The following is a 16,858-nucleotide window of genomic DNA, read 5'->3' as shown; positions in this document are numbered from 1 at the left end:
GCGTTTTCAGTTGACATGTTTAATTAAAAGGGTGGCACGCTATGTTCCACATATAATCATTTTTCACAACCAGATTTACATATTTGTAACTTGCTTACCCGTTGACTTGTCGACGAGTTTAGAGAAATAGGTTTATGAGTCGTGTTTGGGTAACATGATTTTAACTCTGTGTTGTTAGGTTGATGTTTTTAAACAGGAAAATAAAATGACTTGTGTTAGTGTTCAACAACTTAACCCACCAACAAAACAAGATTGACACCTATTAATGGTTGTGTTAACAATCGATGGTCTTAGATACTTTTGTAAGTACGTGTTTTTAAACATGTTTGTAACATTAAGGCTGGTCGCTATGGGGCTCCGTTGGGTGATGTGGCGGGCACCGTTGGGCACGGAACACCATAGGGGGGCTCCGTTGGACCAGGAGCGCGGAAGATTTGGCCGTTGCAATGGCTGTAGCGGTTAAGGAAATTTGGTGAGGCCCCACTTTCCGCTCTCAACCTCTCTCTCACACAAACACACACACACATATATATATATATGGGCGCCAATGGGGGCATTAAACCACAGCAGGGCATTATTGGTTGGGGCTACGAAGCCCCCGGTGGTTACGTAGCGTTGACGTGGCACTGGGGAGGGGCTTCGAAGCCCCTCACCATAGTGGATAGCCTAATGTTTCAAAATGTGTTAAGGTAACATTTCTCAAAAACATTGAGAAAATACTTGGTTTTTTTAAAGATAGTAACCCTTTAAAACAATAAGATTTTAGGTCAGTACAACTTTTTCACTAAATTCTAAATTTTATAAAAAGAATCTATAATCAGAGGAATATGGAGTCAAGAGCACCTGCTTTTAACCGAGAATTTATTGAATTTTTATATATAATTATGAGATTTTTTCTATAAAATGTACTATTAGAACCCTCTACTTCCCATATTAAGGGGCTTGTGACGACCCCTAAATAAAAAAGTCTTGGTCCCTGTCATTGTCTAAAATTATTAAAAAGAATGTGTGAACTAAAAACTAATAATACAAAAAAAAAATATGTTCGTTTAGACACATAAAAACCGGTGCTGTTAGGATTAGACAAAAATAACAAGATAATCAGTTTCAAAACGCAAATCAAAATACACCCTCAAGCGAAAGGTGCATATTTTAAAGTTGCCACATTAACACTAACAAAACCTTTCCTATTTTCACTATTCCTGTAAACCAAAAACTATCTTTTCTACAAGGCATTTTAGAATTTAGGCATTTGATCAATAATCGGGTCGAATTCTATGAGGTAAAGGCCTAGCTACAAGACTATCAGTAACCCATCCAGCAAGTTCACCATCATGCTTAGCATGATTAAATTCTCTTTCTACATATTCTAAAGATATTTGCAACATTCCACCGAGCCCGCAATCGTCACGTATGCTTACAGACTTTAACCCGACGTTTTTCTCCAACCAGTACAGGTAACTCACATGGAACATCGATCTGAGCATGTCTTGTGGTGAGCATGTATCTTTCAATATCACCTGTGTTTTGTTTTTATAATTTTATAAATTTATTGTTAATAAATGAAACAAAAGGAAAAGAAAATGAGTAGGAATTTGAATTTACTTGCACAAAATTTGCTATTTTGCTCTGTTAAGATGTAGCCTTCGTTTTTGTACAATTCAAGTAATGCATGTGCATCTGTTTTGGTTTTGACAATTTCTGAGAGCTTTGACCCAAGCTCAAGACGTTGACCGACGTTAGCAGCAGCTTCTTTAGCTTCAGGTGAGAGTAATTTATTCTCTACCTGGAGAGAAAACAAAATGCAAAACAATCTAAGTTGTCGGAAACAGGCTGGCTTGGGTTAGTTAACCCGTAAGCACTCAATTGTCCATTTTCTTTAGCTTTTTATTAATCATAAAAAAACAGTATAATCACAATGATAATATAAATCTTTAAACAAGGCAACTAAGAAAGTTGCTACTTCTAATCTTGTATGCATTAATAAAATTCAAGTCGACACACTAGTCATAAAGCATATGCTGACAAATTACAATTAGGGGTGTAAACGAGCCAAGCCACTTGTGAGCTACTACATATCGGCTTACTAAAATCTTGAATCGAGCCAAGCTTAAACGAGCTCGAGCCTAAAATAAGCTCGTTTAATGAAGGAGCCCAATCCCGAGCTTCACTTATCGAGCTTGAGTAGGCTCAAAACTCTAGACTTAATAAAAAGAGATACATATTTACATGATAATGATTATTATATATACATATATGATAAAAATAACTTAATAATACATGTTATGTATAAAGATTATAGTTATACATATATAAATGCATATAAATAAACATAAGAGCATTAATAAATAAAAAACAAGCTGAGCTCGAGCTTGAAAAACTACTCATGAGCCGAGATCAGATCGTACTTTAGAATAGAGCTCAAAACAAACCGAGCTCGAGTACTCGTAAATTAAACAGCCGAGCTCGGGATTGGCTTGGCTCGCCTTGTTTACACCCCTAATTACAGTGTCTTGGAAGCAAGCATTACTTTTTAAAGTAATACATCCTATAAATCTAGCATAGCACAGTTTTATGTTTTGATGTTTGAAGCTATTTATCCTACATATAAAAATTACTTACTTTGCTTGCTGGTTTAAGACTGAGAAGTGGTAGAGCAGGGAAAAAGGGTTCTTCATCATTGACCTCTTTGACAGAAGGAACAAGACCGCTTAACAGATATTCGCCAAAAACCAAACCTGTTTGTTTACGCGCCATGAAACACAATTTCAGTTAACAGAATAACAAAAAGGTACGATTTTCTTGAAATAACAAATATATAAAATATAATTACTTGCACGATAAGGATTCAAAGTCCTTAATTGAATGGACTGATAAGACTTAACATTGCAGAACATGTGGATCCAAGTGATTACACCAAATGAAGCAAGAGCCAAAGGTGTAGAAGCTTGTATGTAATTAGCTAACACGATCCCAACCATTATCCCAATTGATTTGCTCACCATTCCCTGAGCTTCACCTTTTGCTATCACCTGCCAATTTCAGTCTTTTTATCAAGAATCACACAAAACAGTCATACCCATATGGAAATACAATAAATTATTTTCTTTTCTTCATTTTTATTCGTTAATAATATCTAGAAACAAATGTAAGCAGTAGTAATTACCTCAGCAAAGTTCCTTTGAGCAGCAAAACCAGCAAAAAAACAGCTTCTGGTTGCAGCCTGTAAATTGATGAGTTATCAGCATCATTATATAAGTTTTTGTTATGAAATCGACCTCTTTTCGACTGAAACTTGATATGAATTAATAAGACACCTGGATAAGTGAAGCTGCAGATTGGCCTGCACCAGCAGCAGCACCGATTGGGACGAAAAGATGGGGAAAAGCAGGAGTCAAGATTTCCATACCAAAAGCAGCATTTTCCAGAAAATCAGCAAATAATCTCCATCCTTTTGGATTCACATCAAAATGCCGACCAAATTTTGACAAAAAGATTTTGCTTAAATATCCGATTCCATCCTTGAGTACCCAATTTACAGCTGCAGCAGTTGGAATTGCCCCTTTTCCCAACCCGACCGCATATAGCAAAGACTATATGAAAAAACACAAAAACTTCAAAATCCAGTTATATTATGAGCAATCACACAAAACTTGATTTTGTAACACAAAGAAAAATCGCTTGGAATCAAACATTGGAGTTTAGAAACTTGACAATAATATACACCAATATACACCCGATACAGAATCACTAAGTGTCTAACAAAACTTGCTAACAAAATCAGACAAGCATCACGTCATAATCCTACAAATGAAACTACATGACGTTCAACGCTTAAACTATTTAATCTTAAATGCTTTCAAGAATTCAAACCCAACAAACTATGACTGATAGGATGATGATAAGTGTGCCACTAGGATCCTATAAAAATTGATCCCTCAATATTAAAAGGGGCTTGCTATTAAAACACCACCCCAATAGTATATACCAGCATGCTTGTCAAATCATACTTCATCACCTATCACATCATACGGGCCGTATGATAGAGGCAAAAATCTGTCATTTCTTTGTCAGTCAAAAACATCATATGATCCATATGTGATTGCTCCTCATATGACCCATATGGCCATTTTCTCCATGTGACACGACTCGTAAGGCCATTACATAGCAGTGGTGTCTCGATAGTGTCAGTGGTCACATCAGTTTTGTCAGTCAAAAACATCAGACAAGCCATACAATTTGCACCCCATACCACCCATATGCACATTTTCTCCCTATCACAGGCCTGTATGACCACATTCTCCATGTCATAAGGCCCATACAAGCCATAGCATATGACATACCAATGATGTCTGGATAATGTCAGTGGTCAAACAGTCATTTATTTGTCAGTCAAAAACATCATGCGGGCCATAAGATTTTCCCCCAATACGACCCATATGACCTGCATTACCATTTTCTCCATGACATAAGGTCGGTCCATACGGCAACTATAACGTATTAGTGGTGTCTGGATAGTGTAAGTGTTTTTGTTTAGCTCTTCCCTATTCAAACACTACTCCTATCTAATTATCATTCTAATTATTACGGCCAAATTAACAAGCTTGACATAGATATTTATAAAAAAAACACTTACTTGAGTGGCAAGAACACTGCTGACTTGTGCAGCAATACCCTGAACCCCTCTCCAAAGCGAATACTCCATATAATCACTCGTAACACTCTCCGGATACCCTTCCGGTAGCATCAACCGCATAAACAGCTCCCTGCATTGCACCCACATAGTCGGAACCACATTCCCAAACGACACCGTGGAAGTCAAAGTCTTTTTCGACAACGGCCACCACGGCCAATTTACATGTGGAACCACAAACATATCAGCCAAGTTGTCCGATATAAGTTTCGTTCGTTTACCCCCTTTCACTTCCCACACAACCACTTCTTCATTGGTATCGGTATCAGTTTCGGTTTCGGTATATATTGCGTGAGCTTGTGAAGCTAATTGAATGATTAATGCGAGAATTAAAAAATATAAAACACGTTTAGGGTTTGAATTATTATTATTGTTATTATCGTCGTTGTTGCCAAACCATCGGTCCCACCAATTATCTGAACCACCATTTCCGCCGCCTCCACCGTTGCCGCCGCCGGTGTTAACGCCGGAAGTTTTGACTACGAGATGGAGTGAATTGTGTTGGGGTTTTAGTGAAGTTTGGAAATGGGAAGTGGAAGGTAATGGTTTCCATAGGTTATGATGGTAGGGTGAGAGCCTGGTGGGTGTGGTGGTGGTGGTGGTAGGACGGAGTGACAAGAGGAGCATCGGTGGTGTGGTGGTTAACGGTGGCGGTGGCGGTGGCGGTGGCTGCGAGAGTGACGTGTGTGCGTTCGTTGCAGGGGGGTCAAAATGGCATTCCTGAGAGGATGCTTAACCAAGTCGGTTTTGGCTTGGATGCCGGTAGAGGTGCACAAGTCGAGTTTTTCTATTCATGTAAATGAATCGAATGTTGAACTGTTCGATAGAAAGTTTGTTTATGTTTGTTTATTTAATAATTTGTATTTTTTTAATTAAACGAATGAACATGAACACATGTTCCGTTCGTTCAGTTATATTCATGAACGTTTGTTTATAAAACCGAGCATTTAAATACCCTATTTCCATGTTTTGAGAAAACCATGTATAGATTGAGGTTTTTTAATGTGTTGCACTTTTTAGGGTATTTTTTGGGTATTTTGCAAATACATTTTGGGTATTTGAAAAACCTTGTTTCGGGAATTGGAAAAACCCGGTTTCGGTTTTCGGGTATTACCGGGTACAAATCGGGTTCGGTTCCAGGTTCGGGTTTTTTGTGCACCTGTAGTTGCTAGTAGCGTGTAAATTCAGAATGGTGTTTATGTTTGTTTAAAAAATAAACGTGTTTGTGTTTGTTCATTTATAATTTAAACAGGCCGTTCACAAACATAAACGAAATAAATGAAAGTGATTGAACAAAGATAAACGGACACAAACGAAAACAAACAAACTTAAATTAACTCAAACGAACATATATAAAGCATTAAGTTGACTATTACAATTGGCAATTCAAACTTGTGAGAATACAGAATGCTAAAGATGTCTTTCGAAACTATCCAGATAAGATAATCGACATTCATTTCCTGCGGAATGGAATCTTAATTCCAACAATAACAAGTTTGATTGAGAAACAAAATGATGGCCTGACGTCAAGTGGCATCGACATAGGTAACACCCTCAAAACAAGTAGCATCGACATAGATAACAAGTGGTCATAAAGGGTGGCATGACATCATTGTAGATGCAACTTTACATATAACTAAAAAAACAACGTATACGCATATACATGTAAATCTGTAATAGAATGCACTCATGACGTCAATGCAACTTACTCACTTTCATCGCCATTATCATATACTCGTAAAGTCATATCTCACATATATTATCCGATAAAGCGCATATCGCTGGTATACTAGTCAGGGGCAATAATCATGGTTCAAGCCAGGTAATAACCCTACATATTACAAGGTTTAACAACCCCAGAGCTACAAGATCAACTTGTAAAACAACAAAAGTTAAAAATCGGAAGATACAATCAAACATGTTTTCAAGTAACCGTCAAATGACCCTTATGTCCTAATGATTTCCAAGATGACTCAATTCTCAACAAGAGCAACTTCTCCACAAATGGTTCCAAGATTTCAGCCTCTTCTTCGGGCGCAAAAGCCATGCATATGCTTAGTTCTTGAACTGCCTCTCCATATTCCCTGCCATTTACAAAAACCAAAAAACTCAATAAAAACCGGGTTTTTATTATGTATTTGAAAATATATAATACCGACTCTTATACCTGCTGAAATACAACATCATGCCATGATCTCTTCTTAAAGCCCAATTATGAGGCTGTAATATCAATAGTTTCTCGGATGCCATGATCGCCAGCCTAGTGCATAAGAAAATAAAATGACATGCCAAAAACAAGAATTGACCCGTATACAACTCAAGTTCTTGTTACGCATTTGATGTACAGTAAAAAAAGGTCAACTTTTGACTTCTGATAAATAAGTTTCAAACAATGATAAGCAATTTCATGGTCTTAAAATAACAATAAACCCTATTTATTATTATAATTATTATTAGTATTTTTTGAACAGCAAATCTATCATATTCCTACTCCTACTTCTACATTACTCCAAATTAATACACCTTATGCCCTATTTATTATTATTTTGAACGGCAAAACTATCATATTCCTACTACTATTTCTACACTACTACAAATTAATGCATCTCATGCCCGGGTTTGAACCTGGGATAATAGACCCTATTTATGATAGATAAGTATCCAGCAAATATAAACTGGATATAATTCCTTCTACGTAACAATAAAGATTACTCATACGACTTATAAATATCATATCAGTAACACGGCAGTTTTAAAAACATGACTTCCGTCCAATCATGGGTTAGTTTAGAATTATTTATGTGTACATTCGGTTCGGTTTGGACATTTTCCACTTTTTGAAAGGTTTGTGTGTTAAAAGGTTATTTTTTTTTATCTTTTCATTTTAATATCAGAGAGCAGGGATTATTGGGCATTGGTCAGAATTTAATAAATTCCCCTCTCAATTCTCATGTCATGCTTGAAACCTGTAGGGAAAACAGAAACAAGTGTCTAAACAATTAGAAAACTGGTCATGTCAACAAAGGGCAATTTAGTAATTTGACATGTGTACCTTAGATCTCGAGGACGCAACAACGGTATGCTTGAACCATCGGTCTTATCATCATCAACGGGCCTAAGTGGAGAAGTCAACATTAACCCGCGAGTCATTCTTGAAGCCCGTTTCCAATAAAGCCTCTATAGAAGACCAAGAAAGTTAAAAAGACGGAACCTTTAGCTACTAAGAAAATGTAAAATTTTTCTTACAATCAAATTAGCAAGATAAATCCCGATAATATCCCGGTTTGTAGCAATGTCAAGTCCCGTAAGTGACTTGCTGTTTAAATCTGATGCCTTTGACTTTGGATCCTCAACACACCGTCCATTGACTATCCCGAATAAGCTGTGTCCTGATCTTACTTTAAAAAGCTCCTGTTGAAGATGATATTTAATTTTATGTTATAAAAATGATTATGTGATACCAAATAATATGTGGTAAATAATCAGAACAAGATAATCAATTGTAAAATGAGAATAAAAAGTGGTCTAAATTATATTGAAAAAAGGGTGAAGAGGTAATTTTATTGTAAACTAAAAAAACAAATATGTTTATCCAAACACTCTCAAATCATCTTACCTCAGGAGTTTCTGTTTCGGGCCAGATCAAAAAGTCTTCACCCACACAAGATCCAACAATAGTCAAATTTAGCCTTCGACAAACCTCAATGTAAATTATGCTAAGCAAAATTGCTGCAAAAACATCACTTTAACATCATGTAAAAATCTTGAAAGCAAGTAAAACTCCTAGAGTCATATAAAAATCGCAACTTTTGAACATAGATTTATAAAAGTTTGAAACTTTTTGTAACAAAATGCCAGAAAAAGGAAAAGAATATTTACCACTACCACATTTAGAACTTAACACAGAGTGCAAATAGGAACAACTGGAATCCACTACAGTTGACCTTTTGAAACCTATTGACTTGAATAGAACACTGTTGACTGCCACCAAAACTTCAGTCAAATGACAACCTATGTCTCTTGAAATTAAATCAACCTCAACTTCTTTTGCAATGACATCCAATTCTAACAACCAATCTTTCATCTTCTTTCCCGCCAAAATCATAGAACCTGTTTGACTTAAATCTTGACCATCAGACGACACTTTGCTGCCTTGGCGTTCATTTAGGAATGAATTGGCATCCATCTCACGGTTAAAAGCAATAAACGCCTCATGTTCGGTAGAAATATGCAACAGAGTCTGTAGAATATATGGAGATGGACCTGGTTAGTGAAAATGGCTGATCTTTTTGTAGAGATTCGGAAGGGTTGACCCGAGTACCCGGCACTCCAAATTTGATAAAATAAATAAATAAATAAAAATTTAGGAGTCCAAATTTGATTAAAAAAATGATTAGTATGTTATATATGTTACTAAAAACTATATAATTACAATTTTAATCTGATTTATGGAATAAAACAATCAAGGAGCGACACTTCCATCATGAAATATTAAGTTTGATCTTGAAAATTAAGTGATCTGACTTTTTAAGCCATCCTACTTGACTTTTCATTGCAAACTAACCATCATTTTAGTTAAAAAGTGTAAAATTAGTTAAAGGGAGCATTCAGTTACCAGAAAAGATAAGAAAATATGAATAATAACAATTATCAAAATTAAAGCTATTTAAGTATTCTTCAAGTTGAAAATAGCCACATCTAAATCAAGATTTTCACTTTCATTTACAACCACTAAAAGCTCAAGAATCTGCCCAAAAACTTTATACATCTACAAAATTTTTCAAATGGTCAAGAAATATTTTGGCCACAAAAAAAAGAGAACCTTTTTCATGACAAAATGGTTTTTTCTCCTAGCCAATCATTTTAAGATATAAAGTAAAGTTATTTAAATAAAGTTACTACCTTCGCAAGGGATATGTCTTTGTCTTTACACTGGAAAGATATTTCTTGTGTAAAATTTGTTCTTGCAGTAGTCATAACCTGAAGTTTTTCATGATAATCTCAAGTTCAAGCAAAGAATTTATGCAACTAAGAAGAAACTCAAAGATTTGTTTGAATCTAATTGCAAAAATAATAATAATGATAATAATAATAATAATAATAATAGTAATAATAATAATAATAATATATGAATTCAGTGACTCAAACCTCCTGGTAGAGTTTGGAAGGAGAAAAACCACCAGTTTTCACTGGAGCAGCTGCTGCCATGGGTGGTGATGAGCTCAATCTTCTCTTATTTTGCTTGATCACGGTGGCAGGAGTAGTAAAATTATTCAAATTCTTGAACTTATTATCAACATTTAGATCATTTCCAGACCTAATTATGACAATTAAAAACAAACCCATGTTAAAAATCCACAAATTATTCAAGAATCACTCCAAAACCCCATAAATCTTGCAAACAAAATAAAAAAGAAAGCAACCCATTTGCTAAAATCTTGACATACTAACACCCAAATATAAAAAACATAAAAAAAAAACAAGAAAGTACCTGAAAAAGATCCGGGATGGTGATGCAAGCAACATTATTTCTTCAAGAACAGTAGAAAAGACTCAAACTTTACAAGAAAAAAGTGGAAAGACACAATAAAGATGTTAACTTTATCAATTTCAGTTGTATTCTTCAACACTTAAATAGGTACTAATGGGGTTACAAGAAGGGTTAGATGAAGAAGAAGATGATGGAGACATCAAATCAGAGAAACTACAAGAAGACATTAAAGAAGTGTTGTTTTTGAAACTGTAATCAAAGATGATGAGACTGTTTCTTGAAGTTTTAGAAGATCTTCCAAGATCCATTGATGGTACTTTGCTGTTATCTTTCTATCTCTCTATGTGTTACATATAGAGAGAGAAAGGATTAAAAAGGTGGGTTTTTTTTATATTTTTGCTCTGTAGTTTGATGTGATTTAATGACTTAATTCATTGCAATTTATGGGGTGGTGGTTAGGATTGAGCAAAAAGCCAAAAAATTGCCCAAAGTTAGTCTTGATAATTGATAACAGCCTAAAAGGATAGAAATAGAAAGATAGCTGGAATTGAAAATTATTATAACCAAACAATAGAGCATTCCCAACCAGAGGTGAAAAAACCGGTTTAGGTTGAAACTGCTTTGGTTTGATCAACAATATGATCGATTTCGGTATAAGTTGAAACCGGTTTCTTGACAGGTTACGACCGGTTTAGGTTTGGGCTTTGATCGGTTTTGATTCGGATTTTAACCGGTATTGGTTCGGTTAACCAGTTGGAACCGATTTTGATGGAGAAAAATACAAACCAGTTCCGAAAATGCGTTTCAATCAGTTTCAAACTGGTTTATACATAATTGTTTTCAAACTAGTCGGTTTCGGTTTGATTTTCAGGCCGGGTCTGTTAACCGGTTTATTTGCCCACATCTATCCTCAGCCACTCCTCTAAATTTTATAAGTATTAACTCTATTTTTTAGAGTGTGATTGTAAGTGATTATGAGTGAAAGAAGAAAGAAAATGCTACTATTTATGATCAAGAACATTCCCGAACACCTTCTTTAAATTATGTGAGGGGTTTCTTTACTTTTTAGAGTGTGGTTGTGAGTGAGAAGAGAGAATGATATGTCTACCTAAAAGAAAACAATTTTATCAAAGGAAACAAGATTAAGTTTTCGAAATTAACTTTGTATACCGATAAGTAATCACTTATTAATTATTTCCTGATTGCTTTCGTGTTACCTCAAACCCTCATTTTGTGTATCTTGACGTCTGGTGTACCAGAGAAACCTTGTTTTATGTTGCGTAAACTTATTCTGTTTTAGCATTATGTCGGATTGCATTCCCTTGTAGCTAACCAATTTGCCACCTAGCCCATGCTTTTACTTTGAAGGTCTTCTTTCAGCTTCTTGATACAATTATTCCTTTTAACTTCCTTCTCAACTTGAGCATTGGTTGGAACGGAGTTCGTCGACCCTTGTTCGTCTCTTTCTAGGACTTGAGCAAGTTCTAAACCCTTCCAAAGATGGATCCTTAATTGGTTCCTCCACTTCATCTATCGATGAATACTCAGCCTCCTTGTCGAATGGAACCAACGCGCCTTATGCATGAACTCTTCGTTTGGCATTCTTCATTGAAAGCTTTACTTTAGGTATGTTAAAGTCTATATACATATTTACACGACATAAGACGACAAAATTCACACACCATATTATCTTTGAAAGCATTAAGACATTTTTAACCTCGATCTTTGTATATTGGTTTAAATTTTCGTAACAAAGTATTAACAACACTTGATACTCTTAAACAAAAGCTATAGTACTAACTTGTCACATTCTAGTTCTCAAAGCATGGCTATTGTTGTTTCTTACTTAGACCATATACTTTTAGTGTGCATAGAAAACTCAATAACTTCTTATAAATAAAGGTTAATATCATAGGTGTTAATATAAAACATCATATTACATGTTTAGTCTCTATACTATCACTGTTGTAACTAACGGTCTAATATTACATGTCTAGCCCCTATTATATCACTATTGTAGTAACTAATGGTCTAATAAACTTGATGGTAAAAAATATTGGTATGTGATTTTCTGATCCTCTCAAACTCAAATTCCATTTTCCGTTTCATTATATCTCTTTTCAATTTTAACGTACCCGATAACAATGATAGTTTAGTTGTTAAGATGGTTACTTTTACATAATGAGTACTTCCATCAAGGCATCAAGTATGGCGAGATTTTTAGGTTGGTAATCCTCTGAGTCCTGTCAATTTTTTGTGATGCGTACTTCAGTTTCTCTATATGAAGAGTTTTACCCAAATCATATTTGTTTGGCACAATCAGATCCTTGTAAACTTAGTTGGCCAGTTAACATATACATGATCTTAATTCACCATAGCTAACACAATAAAATAATTTTTTTTTATCTAAAGCTCTAAACTCCATTTTCTTTTAAATTTTGTTATATTGTTTTTTTGTTTTTTATAATAGAAACACAGAGCTAAGGTATTATACTTTTATTCTTCTTGTCCCTAGAGATACAAACATATGAAATTTGGATGCATTTCCATTTCGTAGTTTTGGTCCCACTCATCTTGTAATCATCTAACCTTTGAAAAACCATTGGTTTGGTCACCCAACCCAACCCAACCCAACCCAATCCATTTATAATCATTAATAAGAATAATTTATCTCATTTTGATTATTGTATACAAGTTTACAAATTTGCTTTATGCCTAATTGCAACTTTGCATATTGCATGTATTTGTTTTAAACAGGGATAAAGTTATTATATTTTTTAAAAGTTAAGAATAGTTTTATCTAATTTCTGATCCGGGTGTCATTTTCTGACCTTGAGAACAAAGCATGGGAGATAATATGTCTCGTCATTTCTCTACGATGCATGTTTGTGTGGGTTATATGCCCATTTTAAAATAATCACATTGATTAGTCAAGTTCATCACTTAATTAAACCTACTAACTCAACCATCAATAACAACTCAATAAAAATACATATCAAAACAGTGTACATGTTCTCATCCTCTTTTAAGTCTTTTTATCTAAGTATATAGCTATAATAAGATGTTTGATATTATATTAAAATTTTAATTATATTAGTTGTTTTTAACAATCTAAAATTGAAGATGGAAGGCGTGATCCATCCAATAGAATATAGAAGTTGCATCATGACATATTCATGACATCTTTTGGTGGATATAAGAAAATTGATAAAGCAGCTTTTAATTAATATTATTATTATTATTAATACTTTAAATACATAATAATGAATGTTATAATTCAATCAATGATAATGTAAGGCCACTTGTTAGAAATTACTTATTATATTTAGAAAAGCTATAAAGAGTTGAGCGTTCCTAACATGTTCTAAGTACGTAGGGTTCTAGTCTTATAGTGAAAGAGTACATAAATTTAAAAGCAATATTGGTATGTTTAAATAGAAAAGAACGATCTTATATTGGTTTCATTTTGTTAGACCATGCGTAGTCAAAACTCTTCATATATGAGCATTATGCGACACATGTTATCCCAGTCAAAACTCTTCATATATGAGCATTTTGTTAGACCATTCTCTCAAAAACTCTTCAGCAATCATTAGACAATTATTATCTTTTTAAGTCTTTTCAATTTTTTTTATATAAATAAAAGAAATAAATGTGGGACAAAAAATTTGATTGGCTAGAAGAGATGAGGAGAGATGTTTTGTGGATAACTCTCCATGCCAAAACTTACCCCATAACTTAAAGGGGACGGTGTTCATAGAGTTTTGAGAGAATTTTGAGGTCAGAACCGCCTCCACTATGTATGGTCTTAAGATTTTAAGAAAGCTAAAAGTGAAAAAGTTGAAAGTAAGTTATTTCTAGGACTAGACAAGACAAGACAATGTAATATGAACTATACTTACTATTGAAATATTACCATTATTCGAGATATTTGAGAATATAAATTACTATTGAAAAAACTAAACCACGTATATATAATTTCATATTGTTAGTAAGGTTTTATCTTTTATGTAGCACTACCTGAAAAATCATAAATTAATATCTAGAAACAAAGTTGTTCATGATGTGATTTCATAAGCTCACAAACCAACCAACCAAGTTTGCAAAGGATATAAGCTTTTAAACCGAAAGATTTGTCAAGTTGTTAGATTCTTGCATAATATAAAACTTTGATATAATGAGCAAATTATAATCTAGATAAACCATGATAACTTTCATTATGTCAAAGCATAATATGTTAAGCAACCTACACTTGAACATTTGCTTTTAACACATATGAACAGAGCCTACTAATTGAACCTGTTCAATCACAAAAAAAAGCAATACAACTTCATATATCTTTCCTGATTTTCATGGAAGCTATTCATTTGTATTCGAATGAAGGCGGATTCGGAGCATCAAAGCTCTCCAAAACCTCTGTCTTACCGACATTACTTGGGGCGGGTTCCTTCTCTTTTCCACCACCAAACAGCCCTCTAAACCATGATGATGATGAAGATGGCACGCTATCAATGTTTACTTGAGGTTGATTAGAAAGATGACCCATCGGAACTGGCGGTACTCCGCTTATATTAGGTGGCACGGCCTCTACCATAGGAGGAAGATTCTGAGGTGCACTCATGACCTTATTCAACATGATTCCCGCTCCTTCGATCATAGCAAGTAAAATACCACCAAACGCTGCGGACTTGGAGGCAGCAACGAGTCCCTGACGCATCTGGAGGAACCCACCGGTGGCAGCACCGGCTATTATCGAGTTCCAAGGATCCTCTTTCTGGCGGAGATACACCATTGTGCAATCAAAAGTGGAGAACAGGCCGCCCCAGACAGCAAAACTACCGCCAACGCGTGGAGCATTCATCTGCACTGCTTGAATCCCGCCTAACAAGCGGTCACCTTTTGGTGAGTTGTAAGTGCCTTTCAAGAAGTGGAAGGCTGAACCACCAACCGCACCCATGCTAAAGGCTCCACCGATGTCGTCTAGTATACGGTCCGGACATGGTTCACGAGAGGTCTCCGGGGTTCCCATTTTACCTTTCATTTAACAAATGTTATTATTCTAAGCAAAAGTTTGATCTTAAAAACGATATACACCTTAAATTTACTCGACTTACGCATTACTAACCTTACAATCAAAATTAGGGGCGTGTGTGAAAACAAAAAAATCCGATCTGAATCCGAAACAAAAACCAACAATTTTGTCTTATGATTTTGTAAATACCTAGTAAAAACAGAACCGAACTGAATTTACAGATTTTCAAATTCAATTTATTGTATTTAGTGATATAAAAAAATAAATAAATATTTAACTCAAATTTATATTTTTACAAATATTTTAGCCCAAATGAATAATAATCAAATAGTTATTAATGAAAATAATGATTTAGGTCCAAAATTATTTTTTTTTTATAACGGCGACTTTAATGTATATAGGCTACCACACTCCCCAAGTTTGGAGAGCCTCGTTGCCCCACTCTGGCCAGACTATGTTGTCTTAACCGGGCCCACGCTGGCCTCAGAGTTTGACTTGGTCGTTCCCCCGGGAAACCATACCATCGGCTACCGCTTGACGGCCGTTGTGCTGCCACATGAGCATAGCTCTCTAGCGTAACACACGGTGGGACGAAAATTTTATTTAACCCAAAAATTTCAAGCTCAAACGGCAAAACCGAACGGTGAAACCCAAGATTCGGTTTTTGGTTTGATTTTAGTCCAACCCGACCCAAACCAAACCGTGCAATTCAAGATCATTTGTGCACATGTTCATGAAAAACCTGAGACCAGAATTCATGGAAAGAAAATAATTTGGGTGTTTCAAAATCTTTTACTCCAGTCCCGATACAACGATTGGAAACTATATTAATTGGGAATAAGCTTTCATCAACAACCTTAATTTCAGAGACTAGACTTAATTTTACTACTTTCAAATCGTGACCTAAAACCCTCTACAGTACGCAAGATCCCCAATCGTGTAATCAAAGATATAACAACAATACGACGGTAGTGTAATTAGCTCAGTCAACAATCAACTGCTAGCTTAAAATCGAAAATTAATTAAGGGAGTATTAAAATAAGGGATTACCTCCTCGTCGCCGGAGAGATTGCGAAGTGTGTGGTGAATTAGTACGGAGGACAAATTCCTAATGCATATATAGGGTCACATATTGTACCGGCATCTAGAGGTGTGCAAAATAACCGAAAACCGAAAAAACCCCCGTAAACCGAACCATATTTGTAACCAAAAAAGCCTATTTGAATTTTTAATTCGGTTTCCGGATCTTGAAATTTTGAAATCTGGATAATCGAATAAACCAAACTGAGTTAGGCAGGTTTTTTTTTTTATTTTAATAAGTTTTATGATATGAGTCCAGTAATCCACTTCACTAAGCCCGGCCTACCGAGCTTTTCTTTTCAAAACCTTGATGTGTGGAGAAATCAAATGACATGTCCAAAATTCTAAATTCATCTCCACGATTCAACTTCAGGCCTTTAGGCGCATCCACTATTCGCAGCTAGATTCCACTTTCATCGGGTATGTTCCTCAATAACTCAATCTCATATTATGAGTTGTATAGTACATATTCTGTTTTTTAGACTGAATTCGGGTTTTTCAGAGTTTAACTGAACCGATCCTAATTGAACTTGGATGAATTTCGTTAGGTTAAGGAAATTTG

At 35.1% G+C, this 16,858-nt stretch overlaps 2 protein-coding genes and 1 pseudogene across 5 annotated transcripts; all 3 read right to left on the bottom strand.

Moving 5' to 3' along the window:
- Nucleotides 1-1,166: 1,166 nt before the first annotated feature.
- On the bottom strand, nucleotides 1,167-5,357 carry LOC143544493 (protein root UVB sensitive 1, chloroplastic-like). The gene is made up of 7 exons (XM_077036591.1): nucleotides 4,637-5,357; nucleotides 3,318-3,593; nucleotides 3,167-3,223; nucleotides 2,834-3,032; nucleotides 2,623-2,738; nucleotides 1,610-1,786; nucleotides 1,167-1,520 (listed from the first exon to the last, which is right to left on the bottom strand). Exons 1-7 carry the CDS (start codon nucleotides 5,318-5,320, stop codon nucleotides 1,257-1,259), a joined length of 1,773 nt encoding a protein of 590 aa, XP_076892706.1. The 5' UTR covers nucleotides 5,321-5,357; the 3' UTR covers nucleotides 1,167-1,256.
- Nucleotides 5,358-6,490: 1,133 nt separating this feature from the next.
- Nucleotides 6,491-10,618, bottom strand: LOC143544492 (uncharacterized). 3 transcript variants are annotated; one of them, XM_077036589.1, is made up of 9 exons: nucleotides 10,185-10,618; nucleotides 9,842-10,010; nucleotides 9,596-9,673; nucleotides 8,573-8,933; nucleotides 8,310-8,422; nucleotides 7,940-8,104; nucleotides 7,746-7,870; nucleotides 6,861-6,953; nucleotides 6,491-6,777 (listed from the first exon to the last, which is right to left on the bottom strand). In XM_077036589.1, the coding sequence occupies exons 1-9, from the start codon at nucleotides 10,217-10,219 to the stop codon at nucleotides 6,618-6,620; spliced, it is 1,299 nt and encodes a 432-aa protein (XP_076892704.1). In that variant the 5' UTR covers nucleotides 10,220-10,618; the 3' UTR covers nucleotides 6,491-6,617. The 3 variants fall into 3 exon arrangements, 2 of the variants coding, with proteins under 2 accessions (XP_076892704.1, XP_076892705.1); XR_013137263.1 differs by having other exon boundaries at nucleotides 6,676-6,777; nucleotides 6,861-7,017; nucleotides 10,185-10,617; XM_077036590.1 differs by lacking the exons at nucleotides 6,491-6,777; nucleotides 6,861-6,953 and adding an exon at nucleotides 7,387-7,659 and having other exon boundaries at nucleotides 10,185-10,617.
- Nucleotides 10,619-14,378: 3,760 nt separating this feature from the next.
- Nucleotides 14,379-16,372, bottom strand: LOC143544481 (mitochondrial import inner membrane translocase subunit TIM17-2 pseudogene; annotated as a pseudogene). Its single transcript, XR_013137261.1, has 2 exons — nucleotides 16,267-16,372; nucleotides 14,379-15,218 (listed from the first exon to the last, which is right to left on the bottom strand). The product of XR_013137261.1 is annotated as a mitochondrial import inner membrane translocase subunit TIM17-2 pseudogene (transcript).
- Between the last annotated feature and the right edge of the window lie 486 nt (nucleotides 16,373-16,858).

This window comes from Bidens hawaiensis, unplaced genomic scaffold, assembly GCF_021521415.1.
Source record: "Bidens hawaiensis isolate Kalapana, Puna unplaced genomic scaffold, B.hawaiensis_p1.1 tig00013584_1, whole genome shotgun sequence".
NCBI lineage: Eukaryota > Viridiplantae > Streptophyta > Magnoliopsida > Asterales > Asteraceae > Bidens > Bidens hawaiensis.
This window is presented reverse-complemented; position numbering and strand designations above follow the sequence as displayed.

What these genes read in the sequence shown, in the direction of transcription:
- LOC143544493 (XM_077036591.1), bottom strand. Translation starts at nt 5,320, where the DNA reads ATGCTCCTCTTGTCACTCCGTCCTACCACCACCACCACCACACCCACC. An exon ending in CTCAAAGGAACTTTGCTGAG is followed by an intron (nt 3,033 to 3,166) that starts GTAATTACTACT and finishes TGAAATTGGCAG; the next exon opens with GTGATAGCAAAAGGTGAAGC. An exon ending in TTTGAATCCTTATCGTGCAA is followed by an intron (nt 2,739 to 2,833) that starts GTAATTATATTT and finishes GTAAACAAACAG; the next exon opens with GTTTGGTTTTTGGCGAATAT.
- LOC143544492 (XM_077036589.1), bottom strand. Translation starts at nt 10,219, where the DNA reads ATGTTGCTTGCATCACCATCCCGGATCTTTTTCAG. An exon ending in CTTCCAAACTCTACCAGGAG is followed by an intron (nt 9,674 to 9,841) that starts GTTTGAGTCACT and finishes GAAAAACTTCAG; the next exon opens with GTTATGACTACTGCAAGAAC. An exon ending in TTTATCTTGCTAATTTGATT is followed by an intron (nt 7,871 to 7,939) that starts GTAAGAAAAATT and finishes GGTCTTCTATAG; the next exon opens with AGGCTTTATTGGAAACGGGC.